We start from the raw sequence: 16874 nt of genomic DNA, 5'->3' as shown, positions 1-16874 counted from the left end.
GAGATGAAAATGTTCAATATCTTCTTTTGGATGGTAGTTACTCCAGGAACTAACCACTCAAGACTTATATATTTCACTGAATGTACATCATCTCAGTGTAAGTAAAAACAAATTTTATCTTTAATATTTTTCAAAAAAACCTTGAAAATTCTATAGCATTTTAAATGTGAACATCTGACCCATTATTAAACTGATGTAAGAATTAGGGCAGGCCAGAAGTGGCCAAATATTATCATTTTGCCTATTTACTTATATAGAGAGAGCACTCACAATGCAAGGCACAGGAATGATAAATAATAAGACTGTTCAAGTTTTACCTAGCAGAAAAAAGAGCCTAACTGTAGGAACAAATTAAAGAACAGGAGATATTCCAACTTCCAAGTAATATTACAGGGTCAGGAAAAAAAAAATTTCAAAGTATTACCACCACCCAAACCATTGCCATTTGAATGGACACTTTAAGGTTTAGCATTGAAGTAGAAATTTTACCTATATTTTAAATCTTCACAAATAAGGTTATAAGTTAAATGATTTGATTTGCCCAAGGTTATAAACTTGGTTACGAAGTTTCACTCCACAGCTCATTATTTCTACTACAACATAATGCCCATTAATAAAATATTTAGTATAAATAACATAATTTCAAGTAGTTAAAATGACATAAGAAATATCAAATTATTATTACTTACCCTGCTCATGGAATCAAAGCACTTCCTGACCAACGATTCCACATCATTTGGTCTATCTTGAACATTTATCCAGTCTAACAAAGAAACATTAAAAAAAGGCAGATCACCGTCTTTAGCATCTATTGAAGTTTCATCCTGCTGGACAGTACTTTGACAAGATTCTCTAATTTCTTTTCCACTTTCAGCATCTGTGGTATCTGGGGCTACATGTTCCACTGACTTGTGAAATGAGGTTAACAAGGATTTGTTAGTTGTTCTAGGCATATCAGGAGAGAGCACCAGTTCAGTGGAGGTTTTTATCTCGGCCTTTTCTGAGCCTTCATGTTCAGGTAAAGAATCCAGTCTTCCCAAACATTCTCTGTAACTATGTCTGGTTAGGCACTCCAACAGTGGAATCTTGGCCATTACTGAAACCGCAGTTCCTAAACTTAAAAAACAAAAGATCTGTCAGTAAAATAATGGTTCTGCTCTAATTACAGATTAGCATTTTGAAAGAAATAACATTTTATTACACACACAAATCTTACCACCTATTACATTATATATGTATAAAGTAGTCTATGAAGTGTTCTTTAAAAGAAACGCAGATGGACAGAGATGGATATCATAAACACATTAAAACACCACTCTAAAGTAAAGGTAGCAAGTTTATACCAAACAAGTGAACACTTGTTTTTATCAAACCTTAAGGTATAAAAATTCAAATTTAAAAAAAAGATTTACTATAGCAGTCCCTGAAAGTTCAACTTTTTCTCTTTAAGTCAATCAAGTATTTTTGATATACTGAAAGCACAGGATAAAATTAACAATGCTATTAAAGATTAATATAACTTGCATTCATTACACCCTGAAATAAACAGACAGATAGATGTATGTTGTCAAAAGGCAAGATGAAATTGTGATAATTTCACTTCTGTAAAAACATATGTAAAATGGTTTAGACTCCTACATTAAATTAACATATCTGAGAGAACTCCCCAAAAAAACCAGTTTCTTGAAGAGGTTATTATAAAAACTTTTAAAAGCTTTTTCTAATTTTAATTAATCATTCCTTTCCTACCCAAGATTAGTCCCATTGTCAACTTAAGGTTAAAATCTTATAACTACTCATACCACAAAATAGAGAAACTTGCATTAGTAAGGTTCACTTGAATTTAAAAAAGAGAAAGAAAGAAAAAAGAAAGAATATGCTACTTCCCTCCAATTCAAGTTAATAAAAAAAATATACGAAAACAAACTAAAAAAATGAAGACAAAAAATTGAAAGCATACACACAAAAAGCTACATTCATGCTGAATTACTGGTATATTTTTACATTCATTATAGTCCTTTGTAAAAATAACCAGTGGGTATCAGATGCGCTTACATGCAAAGAACCAGAAAAACATCTAAACAAGAGCTAGAACACAATGGCTTTTTTCTATCATAGTAAGCTTCTATCATGTGGTAATATTTAAAAATAAAATTTTCCTTGATTGCCTAATGTTTGAAACCACTTCCATTTCCATTAGATATATTATTTTTACATTTGCCTTTATTTTATTAGAAAGGTGGTAGCAGGGCAAGAAGGAGGCAAAGATTCTTGCGTTTATAAGTGATTTCAAAAGTATTTTGAGCCTTTAACATAAACAACACAAGAAAAAGAAATGTGGGAGATCTGTAAAATATGTGGCGGATAAAACCGACCATAATTTTTAAATTTTAGAGTCCAAAAAAGTCTCAAAAAATGAACCTAAATTATAATAAATATACAGCCTATTAAAGGCATTTTAAACAAACATCTTATTACCCATTTTAATGGCAAACATACTGAGTAAGTTTTAACTTGATGTCTTCTATGGATTGCAGATAATTTGAATAAATACTTTCAAACTTGAAAAGTAGCTTTTGGTAGGAATTTGAACAGTCCTCCAGATTGGCCATGATTGCAGCCCAGCCTTGGTGTTGAAGATGTTCATCATGGACCAGACCTTCACAGAAAGAGCAAAGTTTCTTGGCAACTTCATACATTTCCTATATTGAAAAAGAAGAAACAAATGATAAAAGAAGGTAATGTTTATGTGCATATTTGCATATGTGTACTTACACGTATGCATGAGTGCATTCTAAATACATTTCAAAGAAAGCACCATTAAAGGAATGTTTTAGTTTATCTTATTGTTCCTGTTTGTTGTGATAATGAGGAGAAAGAGAAATTCCTAACTCATTGCTGCTGGGAGCATATATTGGCAGAACATCCACAGAGGGCAATACAGCAATAACTACCAAAAGTAAAATAGTATCTATCATTTGGCACAGTGATTCCTCTTCTAGGAGTTTATCCTATAGAAGCTTAAATAAATAAAGAATACTAAAAGGTTATTTATTTCAATAATATTAAATGAAATAGAAACAACCTCAATGTCTATCAAGAAATTATTTTTATCTATATAACAATGTACATAGCATTACATAAGATGAAATACCTTTATATACAAGGATATGGAAAGATCAATATCCAGTATTAAATTTAAAAGGCAGGGTGCTGGATTCATAAATATAAAAAAATCAACTACAGGTGACCTATAGATCTAAAGGTGAGAGATTTTAAAAAAAGGTGGGAGGGGATGCTTCTGGAATATAGCATACCATATATATTCCAGGGCCTCTCTACATTGGTTGTTCCCTTCATGTCTTTGGGATAAGTAAATGTTTCTTAAATAAGATCCAACAGCAAGTCTATTGATAAATTGGATATCAAACTAAGAATTTCTATTCATCACAAGACACCATTAGTTGAATGAAAAGGCAAGCCATAGAATGACACAAGATACTTTAAGCATATAAAGTTTGCAACAGATTATATGAAGACTATATAAAAGCACTTATAAATCAATTAGAAATGTATTAACAACCCAATACAGAATAATCAAGAAACTAGAAGAGTAACTTCACAAAAAGGATATACAAATGTCTCATAAACACATGGAAACGTGCTCATTCTTGTTAATTATCAAAGAAATACAAATTAAATCATAATGGCCTACCACTACACACCCATCAGAATGACCAAAATTAGAAGTACGAAGAAAAACATGTCTCAGTGAGTTTGCTGAGCAAGTAGAACAATCACACACTGCTGGTGGGAGTATAAATGGATACACCCACTTCAAATAATAATAGTAGTATGTAAAGTTGAAAAGAGGCATACCCAAGAGAAATGCAAAAGGTGCACCAAACAATGTATAAGAATATTCACAGTAGTTTTGGTCATAATAGTCTAAAACTGAAAAAACTCTCAGTATCCATCAATAGTGGAAACAACTGTGGCATACTTCTACAGTAGAATACTATGGGCAATCAACACAAAGCAGTAATACGTGCAATTACATGAATGAATCTCAGAACATAATGTTGAGTAAAAGAGGCTGGACACAAAAGTAAATAAACCATATGATTCCACTTATGTAGAGTTCTAAAAGAAGCAAAGTAATCTATAGTTTAGAAGTCAGCATATTCATTAACTTCAAGGAAGACAGATGATAGTTATTGAAAGGGAGAAAGCATGAAGCAGGGCTTCTGGGGTGACACCATATTTTAAAATTTGTGTTCACTTTGTGAAAATGCACTAAAAATTAATGTACAATTATGATTTGTGCACTTTCCAATATTTATATATCTCAACAAATAAAATCTATTATTAATTTTACTAAGGAAAGTAACCAAGTCCAAGGTCACACTACAAGTAATTGCAGTGACCAGATTTGAACTTGAGAAATCTGACTCTAGAGACTACGCTCTTGACTGTTAAATTATAGCACTTCTAATTCCTTGTATAACAGACTGTCTGACCTATGTTGCTGTTTTGATTACAGCAGCTTTTGAGTGTGTTTTAAAATCTGAGAAGATACATTCCTCCCTTCACCTTTCATTCTTTCTTATAACTTTCTTAGTTATTCTTGGACACTGATCTTTCCACATGAACTTGAAGTCCATTTTACCTAAAACAAAAAAAAACCCTGAAGTTCCCCCTCACCATCCAAAGCAAAAATGCTTCATCATGGCAATTTTAACTGTAATTCATTAAGTTCATGTATATATATATATATTAAGAATGGGATCATGAATATTAAGAAGGATATTAAGAATGTCTTTTCATTTGTTTATAATTTGTTTTATGTTCTTGAATAGAATTTTATATAATTTTTTTGGTTACTACTGGTTTTTGGTTACTACTATTTTCCATTTCTATTCCAAGGCAGGGCCAGTACAGAAAAATCCAAATAACATTTATACATTTATCACATATCCAGCCACCTTACCAAAGTTCCTTCTAATGTGTTTTTAGTAAATTCTCTTGAATTTTCCAAATATGCAATCATATCATCACTCAAAATGGATGTTTTTCACTTCTTTTCCATTAATTTCATCACTTATTTCATTTTCTTATTTTAGTACATTTCCCAGAAGCTCCAAAATACTAAATAGATTGTTCCTGATTTATGCAAAATGGCTCTAGTAATTCACTGATTTGAAAGTTGATTATCTTTTTATATTTGATTAAGTCTATATTATATTTATTTTATTTTCTTCTAGGGCTATTTTATTTATTAGGAACAGGTGCTCAATTTTAACAAATGCCTCTCCTGGACAATACTTGGTCATATAGGGACATAAACCCTATATGTTTTCTCCTGTAAAGTATTAATGATTGGGGTAACTAATTATATTAACACATTTCTCAATATTGAACCATCTTTGCATTCTCATAATATATACTCTTTGCTATTAATATATTATTCTTTTGATACTCTTCTGGGTTTTATCTATAAGAAAAAAAGAGAATATTCTGTATTTTCAGGATACAGAGTATTAAATCTTGTTCACAAGAGTTTTCTGACTATGAAAGATATAATAAAATTTTCCTTTTTAAAAATTGTGGTAAAACACATAAAACTTAGCATTTTAACCCATTTTTAAGTGTACAGTTCAATAGTATTAAGTCATTCACATTGCTGTGCAACCATTACCATGATCCACCTCCAGAACTTTTTCATCATCCCAAACTAAATTTTTTTATCCATTAAACAATTAACTCAACATTCCCCTCAACCAGTAGCCCCTGGTAAACAAAACTCTACTGTCTCTATGAATTTGACTATTCTAGTAACTCACATAATTAGGATCATACAATATTTGTCTTTTTGTATTTGGCTTATTTCATTTAGCATACTACCCCCTCAAGGTTCAGCCATGTTGTAGCTCACATCAGAATTTCCCTCCTGTTTAAGGGTGAATAATATTCCATTGTGTGTATATACTATATTTTCTCTATCCATTCATCTGCTGTTGGACATTTAGGTTGTTTCCACCATTTGGCTATAGTAAAATAATGCTGCTATGAACACTGGTGTACATCATTATGTTTTATTAAATTATTATCATTTACTCTGTGTTGATAGACAAATACATATTTGACTTATCTTTTTCACAAATTAAATCTTTTATTATTAATTTCACTTTGTTCTGTTTAATGCCCTGTCTACTCTGTAAAATATTAATATTGCCATTTTTATTTTTTCTACATTTATTTACTAGTTTTCTGCATAACTTTCTATTCATACTTTAGCAACCTGCTTTAACTATTTTTTTTTTTTTTAAAGATTAGCTCCTGAGCTAACAACTGTTGTCCATCTTCTTTTTTTTTCTGCTTTTTCTCCCCAAATCCCCCCAATACACAGTTGTATATTTTAGTTGTGGGTCCTTCTAGTTGTGGCATGTAGGACGCCACCTCAGCATGGCCTGATGAGCGGTGCCATGTCCGCACCCAGGATCCAAACCAGTGAAATCCTGGGCCGCTGAAACCGGAGCATGCAAACTTAACCACTTGGCCACAGCGCCGGCCCCTTAACTATTTCTTATGATAACATAGTTGTGTATTTTTAATTATATCATAAAATTTATCTTTTAGTAAGGAAAAAGCTGGCTAAATTAATTAAAAACAGATATATTGGACTGTATTCATCTCATTATTGTATGTTTAGTATTTACTTTAACTTGCTGTTTCTATTATATCCTTTCTAGGGTTTTGCTAGATTAACGAAGTTATTATTCAATCCTAGTTTTTCCTGCGACTCTTTATGCCCTCTCTTTCTTACTTCTGTCTTGATCCTTGCCTGGACGAAACCTTTAGAATGGTTAAAACTTCTCACCTTGGATCACTAATATTGCCGGAAGTGTTTATTTCTAGATTAAACCTCCTTCTCATCTAATTTTTTTTTTTCTTTTAAGATTGGCACCTGGGCTAACAACTGTTGCCAATCTTTTTTTTTTTAAGGATTGGCACCTGGGCTAACAACTGATACCGATCTTTTTTTTTTTCTGCTTTATCTCCCCAAACTCCCCCTGTACACAGCTGTATATCTTAGTTGCAGGTCCTTCTAGTTGTGGGATGTGGGACGCCGCCTCAACGTGGCCTGACGAGCGGTGCCATGTCCGCGCCCAGGATCCAAACCCTGGGCCGCCGCAGCGGAGTGCGTGAACTTAACCACTCGGCCACAGAGCCCGCCCCTCATCTAATTTTTTTTTTTTTTTTAAGATTTTTTATTTTTTTCCTTTTTCTTCCCAAAGCCCCCCAGTACATAGTTGTATATTCTTCGTTGTGGGTCCTTCTAGTTGTGGCATGTGGGACGCTGCCTCAGCGTGGTCTGATGAGCAGTGCCATGTCCGCGCCCAGGATTCGAACCAACGAAACACTGGGCCGCCTGCAGCGGAGCGCGCGAACTTAACCACTCGGCCACGGGGCCAGCCCCCTCATCTAATTTTTTAATCTTTTTAATATAATGCATTTTAATATGAGGTCTTTGTTCAATTAAGTTTTATTTGTTTTTTTTGATTTTTCTCTAATCACTTAAAAACTATATATATCCTACTTGGTTCTCCTTTAATTTTGCACCTAATATTATATTTTTCGATTAGCACGTAGTATCCATATTTTTCAACCAAATCAAAAGTTCATGTGTTCTGCATGGCATGCAATTGTGTAACCTAAACTTTTATTAGTTTATTTGTACACTAATATTCTTATTTTGTTAATAACCAGAAAACAAATCTTAAAGAGCTCTACTATACAAATTCAGTTTACAGAATTTGTGTTTTTTTAAAAAATAATTTTGTTTCTCAAAACATTTCTGGACTCTTTAATGCTTATTAAATATGTTCCAGAAAGACGAGGTTATTCTCTTTCTTTGTTGTATCATATGTGGAAAATGGGGCAGATTCACAAATGTATATACTACATTAAAACAAACTGCTAAGAGATTTACTAAGAAAAGTAAATGTTAACACTAAATAATTTATTTTTATTAATTTGTTTATTTTTATAAAAGGTAAATACTGTTATTTGGTTGATTCTACAGGGTAACATTTTCTGATGTCTAAAAGCAAAATGCGTCCTACTACTGGTATCTTAGAGCCGGTATTACAGTAAAGTATTAGCAAGTCAAAAAGTAAAACCAAATGACTAGGAAACAATCCATAGGGATTGCAAGAGCAATACAAGAGGTATGTATTGGAAAGAAACTTGGTTCTCCTCCAGGATCTAAATATGGATATGTGAAAAAGAATCAAACTTTTAGAGTTATTTAAGCTCTCTTTGTCTATGTCTATTCTAACACAGGTACTTTATCGATAAAAGAAATGTTCAAAAGTCATTATCTGCATACCATCATGTAGAAAAGTTGAACGAATCATGGTTAAGACAGCTGTTCCACCACTGTAGGATCTTGTAATTGTTAGCAATTGTAGAATGACTAAAAATATATGGGCCTGAAATGTAAAAACTAGACATAACTGTAAAATAAATTTTCAAAAAAGTTTGTTATTTTTCATGTTTTTGGTGTGCTTCCTCTGTAATTTATACTATTTTGCTATTTAGATCTGAATGTTTTTAGGAGTAATCTATTTTTTGGATTGTTCACTGACACCTAATAGGCTAAAGCTTCATGAAAATATTAACGAGTGTATGAATAAGACATCATTTTGTTAAATACACCAATTTTTAATTTTAAATTGTACTAGATGTAAGTAAGTATTATAATCTCAAAAAATAATTGTTTATATCTTACCACTGCAAGTTGTGTCCTTGAAGCAACAGTGTGAAAAACTGCAGGCATCATAAGAGACTCTTCGACTTTTATTTCCATTTCATTTTCTGTTGAAAAGGTAGTTTTAGGAATAGCAGGTGGACGATCACATAAGATCATTTCTTTGTTAAAAAGAAAAATTGGATTTGTGTCCTACAGAAGCAAAAATGCAAAAAAAACTGAAAATGTTACAAATACTGAACATGTACACTGCCCTCAATATATAAAACAGATAAATATTACTTCAAATGTTGAGTTCTCAATTCCCTCTCTGATGTGAGGTTGGAGCACATTTACATGAAAGGGCCCTTGGACACCTACCGTCCCAGCACTGTAGGTGCACACTCTCCGATCTGCCGCCATGCATTCTCCTCCATTGACCACCAGCACCTGGTGCTGAATAGCAATCTTGTATTTGGTATGAATGGCATGCTTCAGGTCTGCCACACTTTTTTAAAAAGGCAAAAACATCAGTTATTTACATTTGCCCAATGACAAACTTTATTATCAAAGTAGCACTATATAAAAATACGATAGATAAATGAATTTCATTCTAAAATATCCCCCCCAAAAGCAGTAAAAAACGTAAGCTTCCTGTTTTTGGAATTCGATTCCATAATCAACTGGTGGATCTTAGGTGAATAAATCACCCATGTGCCACAGCTAAAAGTGAGTCTATGAAATACAGGCAGTAGACACATTTATTTTTGTCCTCTTTATATAACACAGCAAAGGAATATGCTGAAATTAGCATCAGGTCTGTTAAAATCCTCAGAACATGGGATGTGTGTTAAAATCTCCACATCACATTACACAAAATACGTTCAGTCTAAACTATATGAAAATTGCTTTCTTTTCCTAAAACATTATTCCTTTAACAGATAAATTGTATTTTATAAAAGCTAGAACTTTAAAAAAAGAAAATAATTTCATAATTCTATTTTTAAAACTTAGATTATATATTCTACAAATTGTTTATAACGTCTTCAGCGTCAGATTCATTTGTTCTGTATTGTTATCAAGTCTTTGCTATTATGGTCATTATAAAAATATAAGCAGGTTTGGAAATATGTGCTACTTCTTGTTCCTTTCTGTTTGTTCTCAAAATATATCCTCTTTCCCCTGAGACCTCTCCACACTTTTCACAAATATAAGAGGGTATTCACTGGTCAAATATTTGAAACCCGTGCAAAGCTGGAGAATTATCAGACATGAATCTCACTGATTTGACTATAAATATTAAACTGATTTTATTCTTTCCTTAACAAACAAAACAAACGCTATTAACTTTATTCATACAAGAGGATAAAAACAAATGACCAAAAAACATGAGACTGATAAACACGCTGCTTTATCTAGCTAGCAATAATTTCCTTAGCAATGTCCTATGAAACTTGGAATAGGAATCAGCTACAAAAACTTACTGTTATTTGATAGCTTTAGTTTGAAATAAGTTTATCTATTTGTGGGTAAGTTTGTTGATTGTGAACAATATATTCAAGCAAACAGAACAAAGCACAACTTAATGAATTTAACTTTAGCATTTTAGAGAAAGATGACAATTGTATATATAATATGCTAGGAAAAAAGACTTGCCATATTGCTACTCCTATTTAACAAAGGAATCACTTTCTCAAAATCAAGTAGTTTGTTAACTTTATGCATGTACAAAATGCAAAACTGATGAGAATAAATGAAATACTGCTCACGTTTGCACTGTAAGTTCAGTGTCAAATGTCAGGGTAGTTCCCGTGTTAACCAGAAATACATATAACTTCATGATGATTTCTCTGGATTCTGTGAGCTTATACCTCACACTCTGATACAGTTACTAAAAGAAACAGACAAGAAAAGTGGTCAATTTTACAAACACAACTACAAATACAAATACCCTCATATAAGACACAGCAATGTAGACTATACAAAGAACAAAAAATCAAAATAGGTTTTGATGGTTAACTGGACAAACCGGTAAATTTGGGCTTAAAAAAATAAATAGTAATGAGATTAGTAAAAAGTGTAACTATTCTACTATGAAAAAATAATTTGATTTAAGGAAGAAAGAGGCCAGGAGTTAGAACAAAAGTTACGTCTACATTTCACACTGTCCAATGTAACCCTCAACATTACGAAGAAAAAGAAAAATAAAAAATTTGTTCAAACAGCTTCCTAACTCCAAAAGTTCTTCCCCAACCTCTTCCTTAAAACGGTAAAAAAAAAACAAAACAAAACAGTAAAGTCTTGAGGTTTAATTTACTAACAGTGACTAAGAGTAGCCACTACTTCCAAGTCAGGGGAAAAGAGTCCCAATTCCTTCCACCAGCTGTCTCTTAATCTGAGTTCTTCCTCCATACTGAGTTAGAAATGCTCCATATCAGAAACCCTGGCCCTAATAGCTATATCACCTTATGCAACAGTAGAAAGCGCAGAGGTCTGGAAATCAGAAAACTTAAAACAGCTCTGCCATTAACTAGTTGTCCAAGTCAAAATCTAACACATAAAATAAAGCTTTCCCATCTATAAAAGAAAGGGACAGATTTCAAGATCTAGCATTTTACTTTTAACAACTGGAGGTAAAATCTCAAAGATTAATGAAAGTGACGAAAGACATAATAAATAAATTCCCAGAAACTAGTAGACACCTTTCTTTAAGCTCTTCATGCTCTTAAGCATCAGCTTAAGAAGAAAAAAGTAAATAAAGTGTTAAAATTAATGTTTCCAAAAGCATTATTTTAAATGCGTTAGATCAAAAACTCTTATCATGGTAGGAACTGGGACTTACCGTCAGGCACTGTGAAAAGGACTACCACTTTTCTTAAAAAGTAGACTAAAACTGGCTTATGTTTTCTTTGCTTGACATTGGCAACTGAATGGCATTACTGGTTAAACTCAGTGAGCTAGAAAAGAAAAATTTGTGATTATAGAGAGAAATAATTCAATATGTGAGAAGATATGGTCAATGTTCTCTTCCTTTTAAAATTATCTTCTGAAAGAATAATCTCTACCCAGTGTCTTTTCCTACCTGCACATTCACTGAAACCACAAGCATATGACTTAGACCTACACCGCTCCATTAAAAAGACATCAAACAAAAGTCCCCAAAGAACTCTAACACTGCCAAACCCCTTAGCCATTTTCAGTCCTTAAAATGTAATGGTACAAAAGAGCCCAGGCTGTGGAGTCAGACTGCCTGGGTTTAATTCTGGCCCCATTACTTATATATGATCTTGGGCAAGTTACTTAAGTATTTCAGTTTCTTCTCTTGTAAAACAGGAATAAAAATGGCACCAAAGCAGACAGCCCCTCTACCTCCAGGTACCCACATTCTAGTGAAATCCCAACCTCTCTTGGGTGTGGATAAGGCCTGTGATCTGTTTTTAACCAATGAAATACAGCAAAGGTGATGGAATGTCACTTACAAGACTGCTACTCAAGATTACAACTTTCATCTTGCCAGCTGACTCCCACCCTTGCCAGCTTTGATAAAGCTGACATATGGAGAGGCTCACATGGCAAGAAACTGAAGTTGGCCTCTGGGCAACAGGTGGCAAGAATCTGAGGACCTCAGTATGACAACCTGCAAGGAAGTGAATCTTGACAACCACCGGTAAGCTTGGAAGATCATTCTTGTTGAGCCTCAGACAAGACCCCAGCCCTGGCCTACACCTTCACTACAGTCTTGTGAAAGACGTTGAAGCAGAGGCCTCAGCCAAACCATGCCCAGAAACTGTGAAATAACACATTCATGCTATTTTAAACAGCTAAGATTGTGGTAATTTCTTACTCAGCAATAGATAATATAGTACTCCACATCACAGGGGTATTATGAGAATTAAGTGAGAAAAAATGTTAATGTACTAACATGGTGCACAGCAGATAATAAGCATTCAATAAACAACCCCAGCACCCCCCTTCTTGGGCTCTTCCTCCTCTGCCAACTCTCCAGTGTTTGGGTGGGAGCTCAACCTTCCCAATTCACCCTTGTATAGTAGCTCACCTACTCGCATGGCTACAGCTACCACCACTGTTGACTGCTGACTCCCAAACCTAGCCTAAATCTCTCTGTAGATCTGAGTTATCTATCCAATCCCTCTCAAACTAACAAACCCAAACTGATTTCCTTTATGCATTTCATTATTACTGTTTCTAAAGCTGAGCTCCTTATCTTCTCTGCCCTGCTAAACCTATTCCCTTTTCATTTTTGTTTCTCTTTGCTGATGGACTCTACATTCACCCAGTCTCTCAAGTGCAATCCTGGCTCTTTTGTCTTCCTCACATACATAAACATGAGCAATTATTTATGTCCGGTCAATTCTAACAAATACCTATTGACTAGCTACCCCTATTCTTATTGCTACTATCTTAAATCAGGCCCTCATTCTCTCTAGATTTTTACGAAAGCTTCCCAACCGGCTCCATAACTCCTCTATCTCTAGTCTACCACCATCCACACTGCCTTCAAAGAGCCCGTTCTAAACGTCAGGCTGATCAAGTTTTTCTGCTGCTTAAAACTAATCATGATCATAATGATTTTTACAGCAGCAGCTACCATTTATGAGTATTACTATATTCCAGGCAACTGTTGTAAATGCTTTATTAAATGAAATGCTTTCATTTGATCCTCACAAGAATCCTTTAAGATAGATAATATTATCATCTTCATTTTATAGATAAGGCAACTAAGAATTATGGACTTAAGTAATGTCATAGGTTAACGAGTGTGGATTCAAACCCAGGCAGTCCCATTTCATCTTCTCATGCCTTTTACCACTACGATAACATCCAATAAGACAGCAAACATTATATGGCTTCTTCCTCTCCACCACAACTTCCCACCCTCATCCTCCCCACCACTCTCCGAGTTTCCACTCCCAAATACCACATTGCTTAAACTGACCCAAACAAACCATTTAAAAGTCTCTCAGCCTTCATCAGGGCTGTTCTCCCTGCTTAGACTGCTCCTTCCTCTGCCTGCTATTATCACTCCTTCCCCCTGCCCTACTCCCCCCACACAAATTTTCTTCCACAGATTTAATCACACAATCACATCATTAGCTATGTACTCTACGTGTGTTTCTATGCTTGCATATATTGTGATATTTCTTTTCATATATCTCACCTCTATTGAATAGCAAGCTTCTTTAAAGCAAGAACTACGCGTTCTTGGGAAATACCTCTAAAATATTTTCTAAATAATATGAATGAATAATCCTACACCAGTAAAGGATTATCCTATACCCTTGTGAAGACTGCTAAGAAGTCACATGATTGACGTTTACCACAGGATTTCTTCAGCTTGTTCTCAAAGGAAAATCCCTAGATTTTAGAAGGTCATTATCTCCGCAACAATAAGCAAGGTTCTATTTCAACCATCACCAACACATCTACCCCATCACTACCATTTATGGGTGATGGAGACACTCTACAAATGCAGCCCCAATGGCTTGGACCAACTAAACAGATACTGAAGTCCCACCTAATTACCATATACTAAGATATATGTTCCTGTTACAGTACAGATTAGTACCAAATCTTTTCATAGGTGAGGGAAAGTGTCTAGAAAGTCAACAGATTAAGGTGATAAATAAAGAGCTGATTATCAGAGCCTCCAAGTGACAAAGCTGGGTTCCTGGGGGGGTACAATAAGCAAAGTCCCCTGCCAACCTCTGTAGGGCTTATAGTGTAACACAGAAAAACCCACGTAAAAAGTCACTAAAAGTTTGAGAATTTCATACTAGGGCAGTATCCAGCATACCTTAACTTACATATTTACTTATCCTTCACTTAATAATCATCTTTCCACATTATTACAAATGCTTCATAAATATCAATATTGATGGGCAAAAAGCATTCCAACTTGTGAATTCATTATAATTTATTTACTTACTATCTCTCAGGTTTTTGTTTTTTAACCTCACAGGCACACATTTTTCTCTTACATTTAGGATTATTTCCATAAAGTAGATTCCTAGAAGTAAATTGCTGGACCAAAGCATTCAAATATTTTACAGCTATCAGAGTTGATTCTTTTACCAATTTAAACTTCTTAGGCAATGCACACAGTCAACAAGGTCACTATATCCTTGCCAATATCATATTTTTAAATGGTAATATTATTTCATTATTTTATATTTAAATATTGTCTTTGATTATTAGTGAATTTGAACTTCATTCATTGATTGCCTACTATGTACCATACACTATGTTAGACATGGAATGTAACAGTAAACAAGATCAACATAGTTCCAGGACTACTATGAAACTTAATTAGCAGAAAAAATGAAACCCTTAACTTATAAGGTAAGCTTAAAGATTAAGCAAGATGGGCTGGCCCGGTGGCGCACCGGTTAAGTTTGCACGTTCCGCTTTGGCGGCCCACGGTTCGCTGGTTCAGATCCCGGGTGCAGACATGGCACCACTTGGCATACCATGCTGTCGTAGGCGTCCCACATATAAAGTAGAGGAAGATGGGCACGGATGTTAGCTCAGGACCAGGCTTCCTCAGCAAAAAAGAGGAGGACTGGCAGTAGTTAGCTCAGGGCTAATCTTCCTCAAAAAAAAAAAAAAAGATTAAGCAAGACAATATACATATAACACCCCCAATATAATGCCTAAGACAAGCACTCAATAAACATAGACTTTGTACACTCAGGTGCTAGGTATTGAAGATACGAAAGTGATGGAAAAAAGGTAATATCTATGGCCAGAAAAAGTAGGCAGAATTATCATAAATGTGATACTTTCTAAGAAGTGCACAGAGAATGAGAGGCAAATTATGAAAGGCACACTTAGACTGACAAGAGAAGAGTAGCCAAAGGGTGCAGCCCTAGGAAAGGTATGCAGATATGAAAGATGTTGGCAAGAGAGAAAGCTAAAGCAACAAGCAGGGAATCATATGGCTGTGTTCAATAAAGGTTTGATGAATGAAGGAGTGAATTCATAAAAGTCACTGAATGCCAAATCCAAAAGTACAGACTTTATCTTACAGATTAAAAGGAGCCACCTTGTTTTCTGAAAGTTTAGGTAGCTAAAGTATGGTGACTAAAATGGAAAGAATATTTGTGGTAGAGATGATTCGTTAATTCATTCATTCAGCCAAACCCAAGAAAAACTTACTGAGTGTATGTGCCAGGACTGGGTCTTCTGTGAACAAAACAGATCTTTGCCCTGATGGAATTTACAGTCTTGAAGGAAAAAAAGATATTAAACAAAAAGAAAGCAAACATGATATAAGTTGGGATAAATGGCAACGAAAGAAGAGTGAGTAGGACGAAGGACGTACTTTAGATGTGCATGATCAAAGTAGGCCTCTATGTGGGTTACATATAAATGGGGTCACAGGCATGAGAAAAGGTCTGTCCTGCCAAGGTAGGCTAAAGCAGTATAGGGAGACAACATTTTTGTGAGACTAAACATAAAAACTTTATAATAATCATCACTATATTGTTCTAAGTTTTTTCTTTTGTTTCCTTTTAAATATTGTTTACTTTCTGTTTTGATATAATTTCACACTTAGAGAAAAGTTACAAAAATCGTACAAAGAACTCCCTCATACCTTTTACCCAGATTCACCAACTGTGTACATTCTACTCCATTTGCTTTATCACTTGGGCCAGTTCATGCTCCATGCATGCTCTTCTCTCACTCTCTTTAGATAAATATATAGGTAGCATGAAAATTAATAAAGGAAACCTGAAGTAAAATTGGAATTGGGAAGGCCTGTAGAGGGAGCTCTCACACTCTACCACTCATCAGTCAATTACCCCAAACAGGAAGAAGTGTCAATTACAGACCGAACAGGAAGAGACATAACTTGCACTCCCAATCAGGAAAAGCAACTACTTTACTACCCCAGCAGGAGGAAGATTTTCTTCCTTCACAGCAACAAGCCCAGTCAATAGAAATGCCGCAAATAGAAATGCCGCAGCTCAGCCAAGCAAAGGCATCGTCATCTGAACTAACTTTCCTTCAATGAACTTTCATTTTTCTCCTGCTGATGACTTCCTTGTCCCACTCTCCTTTCTATAAAAGCATTCCATTTGTATAACCCCTGAGTGTCTCT

General features: G+C 34.4%; 1 protein-coding gene across 5 annotated transcripts in view; it reads right to left on the bottom strand.

Moving 5' to 3' along the window:
- Nucleotides 1-16874, bottom strand: part of RB1CC1 (RB1 inducible coiled-coil 1) — a 91491-nt gene that overhangs the window by 54719 nt on the left and 19898 nt on the right. For 3 of the 5 annotated variants that reach the window (XM_001488471.7, XM_005613169.4, XM_070221544.1), the window contains exons 2-7: nt 11595-11709; nt 10522-10643; nt 9134-9260; nt 8795-8965; nt 2500-2702; nt 690-1116 (exon numbers count right to left, since the gene is read on the bottom strand). In XM_001488471.7, the coding sequence (XP_001488521.4) occupies nt 690-1116; nt 2500-2702; nt 8795-8965; nt 9134-9260; nt 10522-10592 (999 nt within the window). In that variant the 5' untranslated portion in view covers nt 10593-10643; nt 11595-11709. Of the gene's footprint in view, nt 1-689; nt 1117-2499; nt 2703-8794; nt 8966-9133; nt 9261-10521; nt 10644-11594; nt 11710-15156; nt 15359-15928; nt 15976-16874 lie in introns of those variants that run through there. The other 2 variants (XM_070221546.1, XM_070221547.1) reach the window with 1 other exon arrangement.

This window comes from Equus caballus, chromosome 9 (assembly GCF_041296265.1).
Source record: "Equus caballus isolate H_3958 breed thoroughbred chromosome 9, TB-T2T, whole genome shotgun sequence".
NCBI classification, from domain to species: domain Eukaryota; kingdom Metazoa; phylum Chordata; class Mammalia; order Perissodactyla; family Equidae; genus Equus; species Equus caballus.
This window is presented reverse-complemented; position numbering and strand designations above follow the sequence as displayed.